Source organism: Dermacentor andersoni, chromosome 5 (genome assembly GCF_023375885.2).
Source record: "Dermacentor andersoni chromosome 5, qqDerAnde1_hic_scaffold, whole genome shotgun sequence".
NCBI classification, from domain to species: Eukaryota; Metazoa; Arthropoda; class Arachnida; order Ixodida; family Ixodidae; genus Dermacentor; species Dermacentor andersoni.
Window position 1 is genome coordinate 198988116 of NC_092818.1, and position 14730 is coordinate 199002845.

The 14730-nt window shown below is 47.5% G+C and overlaps 1 protein-coding gene across 1 annotated transcript; it reads right to left on the reverse strand.

Moving 5' to 3' along the window:
* Positions 1 to 5934: 5934 nt before the first annotated feature.
* LOC129384922 (uncharacterized) lies at positions 5935 to 7588 on the reverse strand. The gene is made up of 2 exons (XM_055070590.1): positions 6278 to 7588; positions 5935 to 6006 (listed from the first exon to the last, which is right to left on the reverse strand). The coding sequence occupies exons 1-2, from the start codon at positions 7586 to 7588 to the stop codon at positions 5935 to 5937; spliced, it is 1383 nt and encodes a 460-aa protein (XP_054926565.1).
* Positions 7589 to 14730: the final 7142 nt, after the last annotated feature.

Consider the following 14730-nt stretch of genomic DNA (forward strand, 5'->3'; position numbering starts at 1 on the left):
GCCGACTCCGCCTTGTCGCTAAAGGCTTCGAAGCTCGGAAAGCACGACGCGTTGCATAGCGCCGGTTCATAACACTGCTCCGCCTTAATACAGCATTGTTACGCGGTGAAGCATGCGCGCAGTATTGCGGTGAAGCATACGAAGAAAGGGAAGAGGTAATTGTCACGGGGCACAGTATATATTGCTTAATAACACACGCGTGCACTCGCGATCCCTTGTCACAGTAAGAGCACCGATACGTCTAACAAGTGTACTGGCAGGCCTTCAGGGCTATTTCGGACGTGCGTGTGACGATTTGAGCTCTTGGGGACAGCAAAAGGCTTACATTTGTTTTTTCGAACTTTTTGTGGCCCCTAGGGAGTACGAAAAATCGGACGTTGACTGTAATCAGTAGGGCACGATTTCTAACATAAAAATGGACTCACACGTTCGACAAAACTATAGATATCATGGTGGGAGCTTGCAAATATATTAATTGTAGTCATTCCATCAACTATGTTAAACAACGGGCACAAGAAACCGAGCAACGAGCTCCAGACAAGCCGGTATGCGCCGCCGCCATCTTTGCCAATCATGGCGCACTGGTTGCCTGCACTCTTTTCTCACCACCGCCGCGCCCAGGTACTAAGTTATAAAAACAAGTATGAGATACACACAAATATCTTTAAAAATTTCTCATAGCCTTCATAATTTCTTAGAAATAATTATTTGCAAGAAAACGCATAAACACCGTTCCAAAAAATTTAAACTATAATATTGCGAAAGAAAGCGATGAGTGAATGACATCACCATTCTAAACATAGTAGAAGTTTGGTTGGTGAACAAGATGGACTCGAAGGACAGCGTAAAAAATCCAGTTTAAAAGTATTTCTCAAAGTTCACTCTAACAACGAAGCCCGGTGTTTCCATAAGACGCATCAAGCGTATGCGCAAGCGCAGCCGGTCACAAAACGAAAACCGCGACTCACTACTTCTTTCACTCAAGCCTGAGCTAAAAACAAAAATGACAGCTGAACACTTTTACTTCAACACAACACTATCAACCTTCATGAAAGAAAACCCATCGAAATTTTGGAAAACAATACTACTCTCTTCCTAAGACTCTGTATCCTTCATTATCAACCATCAGCCTTGCTCTGATCCCGTAACCATTTCTGAAGCCTTTAATAGCTACTTTCACTCTGTCTTTCATCTTGATGATGGAACCAATCCTCATTTCACTCATAGCTCGGAACACCAGTTACCCCATCTCGAAGTAAGTTACGCTGGGGTTTACAATTGTTATTAAAAAGTGACACAACTAAAAGTGCGGGACCAGATGCCATACCTAATATGTTCTTAAAGAGGTACTCGGAATGGAGCGCCCGTTATCTTACAGTCATTATTAAACAATCACTGGACACATCCTCCGTTCCCCAGGCTTGGAATATTGCCAATGTGATCCCTGTGTCTAAATCTGGTGATAAACAACAAATTAGTAATTACCGACCGATCTCCCTAATTTCCACTTGCTCCAAGCTTCTTGAGCACATTATTCACAAGCACATTGTTCAGTATTTAACTTGTCATAATCTACTGTGACACTGTCAGCACGGTTCTCGATCTGGTTTTTCCACTGTCACTCAGCTCATTGAATTTACTCACGACATAGCTTCCGCATTAAATAACCGCAATCAAATCGATGCAATATTTATAGATTATTCCAAAGCATTTGACATAGTCTGCCATAATAAGCTTCTTCGTAAACTACGTATCATATTTAACGGCAATAGGTTACTCGACTGGATAACCGACTACTTATACTTAAGATCCCAGTTCCTGACCTTCAACCATGCACAGTCATCGTCAGCCACTGTAACTTCAGGTGTGCCCCAAGGATTGGTGCTTGGGCCTCTATTATTTATAATTTTTATTAATGATGTAGCAAATGTTATTAATGACACCGCAGTGAATTTACGCCTATATGCCGATGACTGCGTGCTTTATCGTAACGTTGCCAAAGCCCATGATCAACAGGAACTAAACAAAGTGTTTTCACTGTTCTGTGAATGGAGTCATCATCATAATAATAATAATAATAATCATCATCATCAGTCTAGTTACGCCCACTGCAGGGCAAAGGCCTCTCCCATACTTCTCCAACTACCCCGGTCATGTACTAATTGTGGCCATGTTGTCCCTGCAAACGTCTTAATGTCATCCGCCCACCTAACTTTCTGCCGCCGCCTACTACGCTTCCTTTCCCTTGGAATCCAGTCCGTAACCCTTAATGACCATCGGTTATCTTCCCTCCTCATTACATGTCCGGCCCATGCCCATTTCTTTTTCTTGATTTCAACTAAGATGTCATTTACCCGCGTTTGTTCCCTCACCCAATCTGCTCTTTTCTTATCTCTTAACGTTACACCCATCATTCTTTCCATAGCTCGTTGCGTCGTCCTCAATTTAAGCAGAACCATTTTCGTAAGCCTCCAGGTTACTGCCCCATACGTGAGTACTGGTAAGACACAGCTGTTATACACTTTTCTCTTGAGGGACAGTGACAACATGCTGTTCATGATTTGAGAATGCCTGCCAAACGCACCCCAGCCCATTCTTATTCTTCTGGTTATTTCAGTCTCATGATCCGGATCCGTGGTCACTACCTGCCCTAAGTAGATGTATTCCCTTACCACTTCCAGTGCCTCGCTACCTATCGTAAACTGCTGTTCTCTTCCGAGACTGTTAAACATTACTTTAGTTTTCTGTAGATTAATTTTCAGACCCACCCTTCTGTATTGCCTGTCCAGGTCAGTGAGCATGCATTGCAATTGGTCTCCTAGTTACTAAGCAAGGCAATATCATCAGCGAATCGCAAGTTGCTAAGGTATTCTCCATCAACTTTTATCCCCAATTCTTCCCACTCTAGGTCTCTGAATACCTCCAGTAATGTTTCGTTCGTTCTCTGTCCTCGCTTCACCGTTGGAACTTGAAGCTTCTCGGACGATGATCGGCAGTTGATCCAACGCAGGCAGGAAGCGATGAGGTCAGATGTACAAGAAATACTTATAGTTGAACTTTTCTATATACATGGCAGGTAAAACAAATACATTACAAACTTGAACAATTGAGGAACAAAGTCTCACTCTTCGACTGTCTCAATGACTGTTAGAGCCCAGACTCGTTTTAACGTACATAGTACGGAGCCTCACTGATCTATCAGCAATCCTGATTTCAGCCAAGTCTGAGGGACAGCATGTCGTCCCGATTTTTATAGCCCAAGTATACAAAGAAAAAAAGGCGGTAGGGCCGTTGGCCCGTCCCACAGGTTCAGTTGCCAATCAGAGTCAACCGTTTGTTAAGCCACAACCCTCAGGGATGGGCTTACTCTTAAAAATAAACATATTGAAAAACAAAGCTCTTTTCCTTCTTCCGCAAAACTCCGTTGCCCTCTCGTTTCTACGTAGTTAGTGACGGGCTCAGCAAAACACGCCAGGCCCGAACAAGTTATCGCTAGACCGCCTCAAATCCCAACGGCGTCTAGGCCGCAAATGTCTCGGAAGCAGGGGCATCGACACCACGTAGTGCCGCTGTACTCAAAGTTTGGCCGTGTGGGAGACGGATGGCCCTCCTTGTCCTTCACACTTATTGTCTACAAGACAAAGTTCTCCGAGTGCGCGTTTACAAGACGCCGCCGTCCGAATGCACCCTTCACGTGTGCACCGCATCCCTACAGCGTGCACTGTAAGCTGGCCTTCGACACCACACAGGCAGTCGCACCCAACAACAAGGCTGGCGATTGCATTCCGGACGCGTAGAAGAATAGATTCCTGCTCCGTATATGCGGCACGGGGTCAAGTTTGCTAAGCCCTTCTTAACCTCGGCGGCGCCTCCAATTAGTCAGGCACTCGGGCGCCCGGCCCACGATACCGTGTACAGCGGTCCCTTTCAAGGCCGGTCTGTGTGGACTTGTGTGACCGCCGGCGGACTGCCAACACCCTGCGCACAATACCGACCTCCCGGAATCGGCACTCGCCCTCCTAGCGCCTGCCGCGACGCGTCACCCAACACCGCGCGGTCCGTGACCCCACATAATACAGAAACGGTTGCCCCGCTGACATGGGGGGGGGGGAGTGAACCCCCTCTCTATACACACAGCACGTGGCCGATTCGTGACACTTAAGAACACGAACAATCAGAGCGACCTTACACGTCCCTCCTAAAGAGTATACTGGGCTCACAATGTTCCCAGCTATACTACAAGAGCCAAAGGGCGCTGTATCCTAGAATTTAGGCTCTGAAAGTTCCGTCAAAGAAAATTGACATATGCTGCCCAACACGGGTGCTGCGGAGTCCGTAAGGAACAGGAAAATGAACTGAACGAACCACCAAAAAATAAACAATTTTCTCACAGCGATAAAAGGAAAGGGCGAAAGATCAACACATTCATGGCAGTGAGCATGCAAAAGAAATACTCATGTATGTACAGTAATACTCCAACGCACTGCACGGCACAACAGCAGAAAAGTGACATATGCAGGTCATATACATATATAGTATGTCCACAGTCTTATAACCCTCACACACATGGACGACAACAACCACAAAGAGTTCCATCAAGGCTGAACTGTCCCACGCACACGTCCTTCGGGTGAACGGGAACATTCACGCCTGTCCCAGCTGGCATGGCTGTTTTTGCATATCCTTTCTTTTCTGCTCTTTACTCGATTGGCTCCCATGAACGATTCGAGAGCCTTGATAATGCATCAGCATTGGCGTTACATGTTCCTTTCCGGTGACGCACCGTTACATTGTAGCGCTGTAGTGAAAGCGCCCATCTTGCTAACTTGGCCCCCTGCGGGGTGCTGGTTGTCAAATATGACAATGGGTTATGATCAGAGACAACATTCACCACTGCTCCGAAAAGCCAGTAGTCGAATTTCTTGAGTGCCCAAATAATAGCAAAGGCTTCTCTCTCTATAGTCGACCAGCGCGCCTGTGTCGGGTTAAAGCGATGGCTAGCAAAAGCGATTGGCTTTTCTTTTCCGTCCGCTGACATTTGAGCTAAACAGGCACCGGCCGCCGTCGCCGACGCATCAGTGAATAGCCAGTACGGCTGATGAGGCTCAGGAGTGTTCATGGCGACAGCCTGACAGAGAGCTAATTTTTGACTTTCGAACGCGCACTGCGCATCTTCCAACCATGGAATTGAATTAGGAACCCCTCGCCTTGTCAAAGCTGTAAGCGGGCTAGCCACGTCGGCGTAGTTTGAGACATACTCGCGATAATACCCACAAAGCCCCAACAGACTTCGCAACTCTTCCTTTAATAGTTCAGGAACTCTGTAAGGAAACGTCCTCTTTGGTTTACATCCTTCCTCCAGCTCGATGCGGTGCCGCCCTACTTGCGCCCTCCCAGGCTTTCCGTCAAAGACGCAATGATGTTTCTCAAATACCGCCTCGATTTCCGTGCGCGCATCAGACACCAAATGAGCTAGCTTGTCTTCAGTTATTGCGTGCTCGCTCGCTGAAGTGCATACAGCTTGTGGCGCGTATTCCACCTGACCAAATTCTCCGTCTTCCTCGAACACTACCCCCGCATGATTTACTCTAGCGTAGTACGGCCTGAGTCGGTTAGCGTCCACTACCGAAGTCTTTCTGTCATTTATTTGCAAGCGATACGCCCACAGAACAAATGGGATCAGCTTGTCCCACTTTCTTCGGTCCCGTTCCATTACATGATACCACGTATTTTTGAGGACTCTGTTCCATCTCTCAACCACTCCGTTGCTCTCAGAGTGTTCGGCAGTGGAGAACCTGGGTGAACAGCCCAGTTTTTCTAACATTAACTGTGTCAGTTGAGATTTAAAGTTAGTACCTCGGTCTGAACAGACCGTTCCCGGCACTCCAGCATGACTGAAAATTTCCAGTAAAGCCTCGCATGTGGCCCTCGCTGTCAGGGATTGGAGCGGCACTGCCTCATTGCGTCTTTCTTCTGGTAGGACCAGTTGTCTGACTTTGACTCCCGCTAAGGAATCCCAATGCCACAAAAGTCCGTCTGACACGAACATGTCAGCTTTGCCGTTTCTCGCATTATTCCAGGCCTTTTCCAGGCTTTCATCGGCAAGCTGAGCAGCTCGAAATTTCTCCCGCTGACTGGGCACCCCATTGACATCTTGTATCAAACTATTCCCTTGCACTTTAGGGATTTCATCTGTCGTTTCTTCGCAACTTAGACCGCAGTCTGGCTCAGTGTTATCGACCATTTCGACTGATCGGACCCCAACGGAATTGGCTACCCGCGCAATATTTTTTTCTCCAGACTCCTCTTTTTCCTGCGCCTGTAGTAATTCCCAATCTTCCTTTGACAGCAGGCAGTCAACCCCGTTTGCAAGTTCGTCTGTAACCGCGCACACCAGATCGATCCTCTGCGGTTGTGTCACAGCCCCCGGGCGATGCATGCCTACGGGCAGCGTAGCTAGGTTAGCTCGAATGGTGTTTCCGAATGCCGACTCGAGTCTTACTGTTCGTGATGGCTCGTGTAAAACGACGGGCAACATACTTTTACGGACCACCGTTATCTCACTACCTGTGTCCAACACAGCTTCTGTTGCTATACCCCCGCACATGATAGGGATAAGGTCCAGCTTTGACCTCCCTGAACTAGCATATTGAGCTAAGACTTGTATTCTAGCGCTTAGCACCCTTTCTTGCTCTGGTGGAGGTTCTTCACTTACAACAGCAACCTTCTGTACCCTTTGTTTTTGCACAGTCGGCGCCTTCCCCTGCGGTTCTTTATCGGAAGCTTTTGGGCAGTCTCTGGCTAGGTGACCCTGTATATGACACACGTGGCATTTTAAATTTGTCCTCTGCGAGCCAGCTAGTTTTGCGTGCTGCGGCAATGAGGCTGTTGCGGCTGGCTTAGTTGCTCGTCCTTTCCCTTTAGCTTGCTCGAAAGTCTCGAGCACTTTCGCCACCTCCACTGGCTTAAACCAATCCTCGCCCTCCCGCAAAAGAACATATTCAAGGGCCTCTGAGCTTAGACTGGCTTTCATACGGTCAGCGACCATAAGCTCCGTCATAGCTTCTTTTGTGTTTGCATTGCGAGATTGAAGGTAATATGCCAAATAGGTTCTAGCGCGGGACGCGAACTGAGCAAAAGTTTCCTCCTTTCGTTTAGATGCCTTTTCAAACCTCTCCAAGTATTTAGCTGGCGTAAGCTTAAGTTCATCTAATACCGCCTTCTTTACAGTCTCATAATCTGTACATTCCTCGTCATTGAGGCCACGCAGCAGATAACGGACCCGCTCGGCCAGCGCAGGCATGATCAAATGTACACGGCTGTGTTCAGGTACTTGAAAAGATGAAAACAACTTTTCAACCTCATCAAACCATATCGGAACGTCAGCGTCACACGGCAACCGGTATGCCTTAAGCACTTTAGCACATTGTGATATTCCATCCGTGCTAGCACGGCGGAGATCGCTTCCTTCCGACACCGAAGGCGGCCTGCCCGACTGCTCAAGCTCCACTCTCCGTAGAGCAATGCGCTCGCACTCTAGCTGTAGGCGCACCTTTTCCAGCTCCAGCTCCAGGCGTCTCACCGCCATGGCCTCTGGATCTGTCGTGCTCGGAGCCTGCGAAGCGCCTTGCGTCTCACTATCCATTTAAGTATCCGACGTCTCAGACTCGGTCTCTCCGACGCGTTGTAGTTCCTGCCGTCTCTGACCCTCTCTTTGTTCAGATGCCGTATCAATGTTTACGTCAGCCTCAATCAAATTTGCTGTTCTGCGCGTGAACACCTTTAACCTCACTGAACAACAGCCATGCCAACCTAGACAAAACGCAAGGAATCCCGCTCACCCGTTGCTGCTGGGGGCGCCGCCTGACGTCCTCGTCCAGATGAATTGCAACCCTTGCGGAATTGGCTGGTGGCCCTCCGATGCCTTGCGCCTGGCTCGCTGCTCGTTGCTCGTTGTGGGGTTTGCCGATCCTGTCGTGCTGCGCCAGTAAAGTTTCGTTCGTTCTCTGTTGTCCTCGCTTCACCGTTGGAACTTGAAGCTTCTCGGACGATGATCGGCAGTTGATCAAACGCAGGCAGGAAGCGATGAGGTCAGAGGTACAAGAAATATTTATAGGCAAACTTTTCTATATACATGGCAGGTAAAACAAATACATTACAAACTTGAACAATTGAGGAACAAAGTCTCACTCTTCGACTGTCTCAATGACTGTTAGAGCCCAGACTCGTTTTAACGTACATAGTACGGAGCCTCACTGATCTATCAGCAATCCGGATTTCAGCCAAGTCTGAGGGACAGCATGTCGTCCCGATTTTTATAGCCCAAGTATACAAAGAAAAAAAGGCGGTAGGGCCGTTGGCCCGTCCCACGGGTTCAGTTGCCAATCAGAGTCAACCGTTTGTTAAGCCACAACCCTCAGGGATGGGCTTACTCTTAAAAATAAACATATTGAAAAACAAAGCTCTTTTCCTTCTTCCGCAAAACTCCGTTGCCCTCTCGTTTCTACGTAGTTAGTGACGGGCTCAGCAAAACACGCCAGGCCCGAACAAGTTATCGCTAGACCGCCTCAAATCCCAACGGCATCTAGGCCGCAAATGTATCGGAAGCAGGGGCATCGACACCACGTAGTGCCGCTGTACTCAAAGTTTGGCCGTGTGGGAGACGGATGGCCCTCCTTGTCCTTCACACTTATTGTCTACAAGACAAAGTTCTCCGAGTGCGCGTTTACAAGACGCCGCCGTCCGAATGCACCCTTCACGTGTGCACCGCATCCCTACAGCGTGCACTGTAAGCTGGCCTTCGACACCACACAGGCAGTCGCACCCAACAACAAGGCTGGCGATTGCATTCCGGACGCGTAGAAGAATAGATTCCTGCTCCGTATATGCGGCACGGGGTCAAGTTTGCTAAGCCCTTCTTAACCTCGGCGGCGCCTCCAATTAGTCAGGCACTCGGGCGCCCGGCCCACGATACCGTGTACAGCGGTCCCTTTCAAGGCCGGTCTGTGTGGACTTGTGTGACCGTCGGCGGACTGCCAACACCCTGCGCACAATACCGACCTCCCGGAATCGGCACTCGCCCTCCTAGCGCCTGCCGCGACGCGTCACCCAACACCGCGCGGTCCGTGACCCCACATAATACAGAAACGGTTGCCCCGCTGACATGGGGGGGGGGGGGGGGAGTGAACCCCCTCTCTATACACACAGCACGTGGCCGATTCGTGACACTTAAGAACACGAACAATCAGAGCGACCTTACACCTCCTGTAAACATGCTGTGAATAGCATTGGAGAGATCGTATCTCCCTGTCTGACGCCTTTCTTTATTGGGATTTTGTTGCTTTCTTTGTGGAGGACTATGGTGGCTGTGGAACCGCTATAGATATCTTCCAGTATCTTTACATATGGCTCATCTACACCCTGATTCCGTAGTGCCTTCATGACTGCTGAGGTTTCGACTGAATCAAATGCTTTTTCGTAATCAATGAAGGCTATATATAAGGGTTGGTTATATTCCGCACATTTCTCTATCACCTGATTGATAGTGTGAATATGGTCTATTGTTGAGTAGCCTTTACGGAATCCTGCCTAGTCCTTTGGTTGACAGAAGTCTAAGGTATTTCTGATTCTGTTAGCGATTACCTTAGTAAATACTTTGTAGGCAACGGACAGTAAGCTGATCGGTCTATAATTTTTCAAGTCCTTGGCGTCCCCTTTCTTATGGATTAGGATTATGTTAGCGTTCTTCCAAGATTCCGGTACGTTCGAGGTCAGGAGGCATTGTGTATATAGGGCGGCCAATCTTTCTAGGAGAGTGTTCCCACCATCCTTCAACAAATCTGCTGTTACCTGATCCTCCCCAGCTGCCTTCCCCCTTTGCATAGCTCCCAAGGCGTTCTTTACCTCTTCCGGCGTTACTTGTGGGATTTCAAGTTCCTCTAGACTATTCTCTCTCACCTTATCGTCGTGGGTGTTACAGGTACTGTATAAATCTCTATAAAACTCTTCAGCCACTTGAACTATCTTATCCATATTAGTAACGATATTGCCGGCTTTGTCTCTTAACACACACATCTGATTCTTGCCTATTCCTAGTTTCTTCTTCACTGCTTTTAGGATTCCTCCGTTCCTGAGAGCCTGTTCAATTCTATCCATATTATAGTTCCTTATGTCCGCTGTCTTACGCTTGTTGATTAACTTAGAAAGTTCTGCCAGTTCTATTCTAGCTGTAGGGTTAGAGGCTTTCATACATTGGCGTTTCTTGATCAGATCTTTCGTCTCCTGCGATAGCTTACTGGTTTCCTAGTTAACGGCGTTACCACCGACTTCTATTGCGCACTCCTTAATGATGCCCATAAGATTGTCGTTCATTGCTTCAACATTATGGTCCTCTTCCTGGGTTAAAGCCGAATACCTGTTCTGTAGCTTGATCCGGAATTCCTCTAGTTTCAATCTTACCGCTAACTCATTGATTGGCTTCTTATGTACCAGTTTCTTCCGTTCCCTCCTCAAGTCAAGGCTAATTCGAGTTCTTACCATCCTATGGTCACTGCAACGCACCTTGCCGAGCACGTCTACATCTTGTATGATGCCAGGGTTCGCGCAGAGTATGAAGTCGATTTCATTTCTAGACTCACCATTCGGGCTCCTCCACGTCCACTTTCGGCTAACCCGCTTGCGGATAAAGGTATTCATTATCCGCATATTATTCTGTTCTGCAAACTCTACTAATAACTCTCCTCTGCTATTCCTAGAGCCTATGCCATATTCCCCCACTGACTTGTCTCCAGCCTGCTTCTTGCCTACCCTGAAATTGAAGTCACCCATCAGTATAGTGTATTTTGTTTTGACTTTACCTATCGCCGATTCCACGTCTTCATAAAAGCTTTCGACTTCCTGGTCATCATGGCTGGATGTAGGGGCGTAGACTTGTGCTACCTTCAATTTGTACCTCTTATTAAGTTTCACAACAAGACCTGCCACCCTCTCGTTAATGCTATAGAATTCCTGTATGTTACCAGCTATTTCCTTATTAATCAGGAATACGACTCCTAGTTCTCGCCTCTCCGCTAAGCCCCGGTAGCGCAGGACGTGCCCGCTATTTAGCCCTATATATGCTTCTTTTGTCCTCCTAACCTCACTGACCCCTATTATATACCATTTACTACCCCCTAATTCCTCCAATAACACTGCTAGACTTGCCTCACTAGATAACGTTCTAACGTTAAACGTTGCCAGGTTCAGATTGCAATGGCGGCCTGTCCGGAGCCAGGTATTCTTGGCACCCCCTGCAGCGTCAGAGATCTGACCGCCGCCGTGGTCAGTTGCTTCGCGGCTGCTGGAGACTGAGGGCCGGGGTTTGATTGTTGTATTCATATAGGAGGTTGTGGCCAAGTACTGCACCAGGGTGGCCAATCCTGCTCTGGTGAGAGAGTGCGTTACCGGTTCTGGTCACCGGGATCAGGCCGCACTCCAGGCCTGTTTGTGCAATTTTCTCAACACATGGTTTTTGTTGTGATATTTTCCGTTGAAAAATTGTGCGGCACCGGGATATGAATCACGGTCCTCTTGCACGGGAGGCCGGATACTCTACCGTCCTCGCAGGAGTTAAATTAAAAATTAAATTATCGGGTTTTACGTGACAAAACCACTTTCTGATTATGAGGCACGCCGTAGTGGAGGACTCCGGAAATTTCGACCACCTGGGGTTCTTTAACGTGCACCTAAATCTAAGTACACGGGTGTTTTCGCATTTCGCCCCCATCGAAATGCGGCCGCCGTGGCCGGGATCCGATCCCGCGACCTCGTGCTCAGCAGTCTAACACCATAGCCACTGAGTAACCACGGCGGGTCCCGCAGGAGTTGTACGCCTCATTTAACCTACAGTGGTGCTTTATTTGATCAGTCAAGGTGGACCAATCTGAGCTCGGTTATGCCGCACGGATGGCACTCGGTTAGAGAACCTGGTATTTATGACCTGCACATGTGTGGCCATACATAATTGGGGATATATATCTTCTTTTTTTCTTTTTTTTAGGAGGGTTCCCGTACAGTGATCAAATAAAAGAAAAGGCATTAAAGAAAAGAACGAAAGAAAAAAAGGAAACAAAGAAAAAAAGGGGGGGAAAAGGGAACATAACAGGTGATTTGAACTCGTGACCCTTGGACGTTGCCCGGAAAGATGGCTCAGTCGGTTGGTTCGTCAGGCCCCAGGTTACTTTCTAGTGCCATAGCTCCTGCTCCGAGCCTCATACTTACGTGGAAAGGAACTGATGTTGTCCGCGATAGTCGATTTTTGCTGAATCCGAGTGGTTGGAAGGCATACTTTCTTTGAAAAATGACCGCCCGAGGAGAAGAGCGAATTCGAGCGGCTGTAGAGACTAGGAAAAGCTTGATCACTCGAATACGACGAGAGAAATTATTGAGACGTGGAAAATTCCCTTGAAATAAATATGGTTTGCGAGACAATTGCTTGTAAGTATTGAACCTCTTAAAAGATGAGGGGTATATGCGCTCACCGAGAGGGCATCGTCCGCACGAGACCACCACCAGGTACCTTACTGAGACGTGGAGGGCTCTGCGGCCGGAACAAAGCCTCCCTTCTCCGCCGGCCAAGAGGAGAAAACGCGCTTTACGATCGCTCAAGGTTGCGCGGACATAGTATAACTCTGGAGTAACGCATGCCAAATGAAAATTAATTTGACTAAAGCAGTTGCAATGACCTTCAGTAACAGAGAGAATCCGCTGCATGTCTCTTACAGTAATAATGGTAACTACTTGACCCATGTCAGCGAGTTCAGATACCTGGGTGTTTTCATATAACTTAAAATGGAAGACTCATATTAATAACATTTCTGGGAAAGCACTTCGCAGACTTGGCTGTCTCAAACGAACCTTAAAAAATGCCACGAAGGAATGTAAATTAACTGCTTGCAAATCAGTAGTTCGACCGATCCTGCAGTACGCCTCAACTGTTTGATCCCCTCATCACGCGCGCGACATTGACCGGTTAGAATCAGTTTTAAAAAAAGCAATACGATTCATCTTCGGCCGGTACGATCGCAACTTTTCACCTTCTTCCCATATGCACACTTTATCTCTGCAAACATTAGGACATAGGCGCACACGTGAACGTATCATCATGCTGCACAAGATCGTTCACACGTCATCTGGCATTCAGGCACCCTTCTCATTTGTGCCCTCAAGCGCACGTGCAACCCGACGGAACCACCCATTAAACATTGTTCCTTTCAAACCACATATAGACTGCTTTAAATTTGCCTTTTTCCTGCTAACTGTTGAAATTTGGAATCGATTGGGCGGCTCACTTCGCGCATTGCCAATTGAAGATTTGGCTGTTCAGTTGCCTAACAATTTGACCTGTTGATCTGTTTTTAATACTTCAGTGTTATCTATTTATAGGGTGCCCATGTTATTTGTTTTTACTAATGTATGTACCCACTCCTGCTATGTCTCCCCTACGAGACATCAGTATTTGTAAATAAATAAATAAATAAAAATAAAAATAAGTCATGCCTGAAGTAACTGTGGTCTCATACTCACCAAATTAGCCCACTTAGTCCCACAAAGCTCGAACACCACTCTACGTCAAAGGAAATTAAAACAACTTGCTCACACGTATTTGTTGTCATGGAGAGTATATTGGCATGAACAGCGAAGTTAGAAATGAGTAAAATTAATTAGTATACTTACTTAGTAATTCCTTTGCTGAGCTATTCACAACTGAACACTCCCTCCAGAATATCGAAAATGCTGGTATGGGCTCTGCGTTGGCTTTACAGCACTAAATAAAAAATTTCAGGCATCAAATTGGACATATAAAAAATTATACGTTGGACTTTGTGGGGTTAATAACTTCATATGTCCAATAATTATCTTGCATGCCACTTTTCGGCCTAGATTTTCGAACGGCAACTATCCGATATTCGATTCGAAAATATTCGGACAAAATCACTATTGGCTTGAGTGGGCACGGGAGAGCAGCGGCGATGTTGTTGCTCAATATCCCCTTGTGCTTTCGTATGCAGTTAATCGCCTTATTCTTCGGATGGCTATCCGCGCCTGCGCTTGCGGTTGGACCAACTGCTCCCCTCAATCGACGCCGTTGTCGTTATCACCGCTCTTGATACCTTCGGCGACAGGGAGCGATTATGTCCAGTACGAGCTTTGCCCTGGTGCCACCTTCCCATCATGGTCAAGCACGGCATCAGCACTGCCACCGACAGCATCTTGCCGCCTGGATTTAAAGGACTTGCATCGGCTTTCCGCCTTCAGTGGGCACGAGAGAGCAGCGACGATGTTGTTGCTCAAAATCCCCTTCTGCTTTCATATGCAGGTTGGTGCAGCCCCGTCTCTTTATTGTAACCGTTCAAGCAACAGGTGTCTCATGCTCTTCCCGTGCCCAAGTGTTGTTTGCGATACCTCGAACGACTGTATGTTTGTCGTTAAGCTTCTGATGCTAAGCGGTGACGTGGAACGAAACCCCGGTCCTCCCCAGCCTGACCCTGGCAAATCGCACAAGGAACTGCTTGATGCCATTACTGCCTTGTCAACGAAATTTGACAAGCGTCATACGGAAGTAATGGAATCTTTGGCCGAGTTAAAGGAAAAACAAGGGGCACTTACGCAAAAAGTCTCAGATCTTACAGAAAGATTGGTAACTTTAGAATCTATTGTTGAAGCTATTGAAAATGCGTTGGCACCAACTGA

Coding starts and splice junctions, on each gene's coding strand:
- LOC129384922 (XM_055070590.1), bottom strand. CDS start 7,588: ATGGCGGTGAGACGCCTGGAGCTGGAGCTGGAAAAGGTGCGCCTACAG. Junction 6,007..6,277: donor GAGAAAAAAATATTGCGCGG/GTAGCCAATTCC, acceptor GGGATTCCTTAG/CGGGAGTCAAAGTCAGACAA.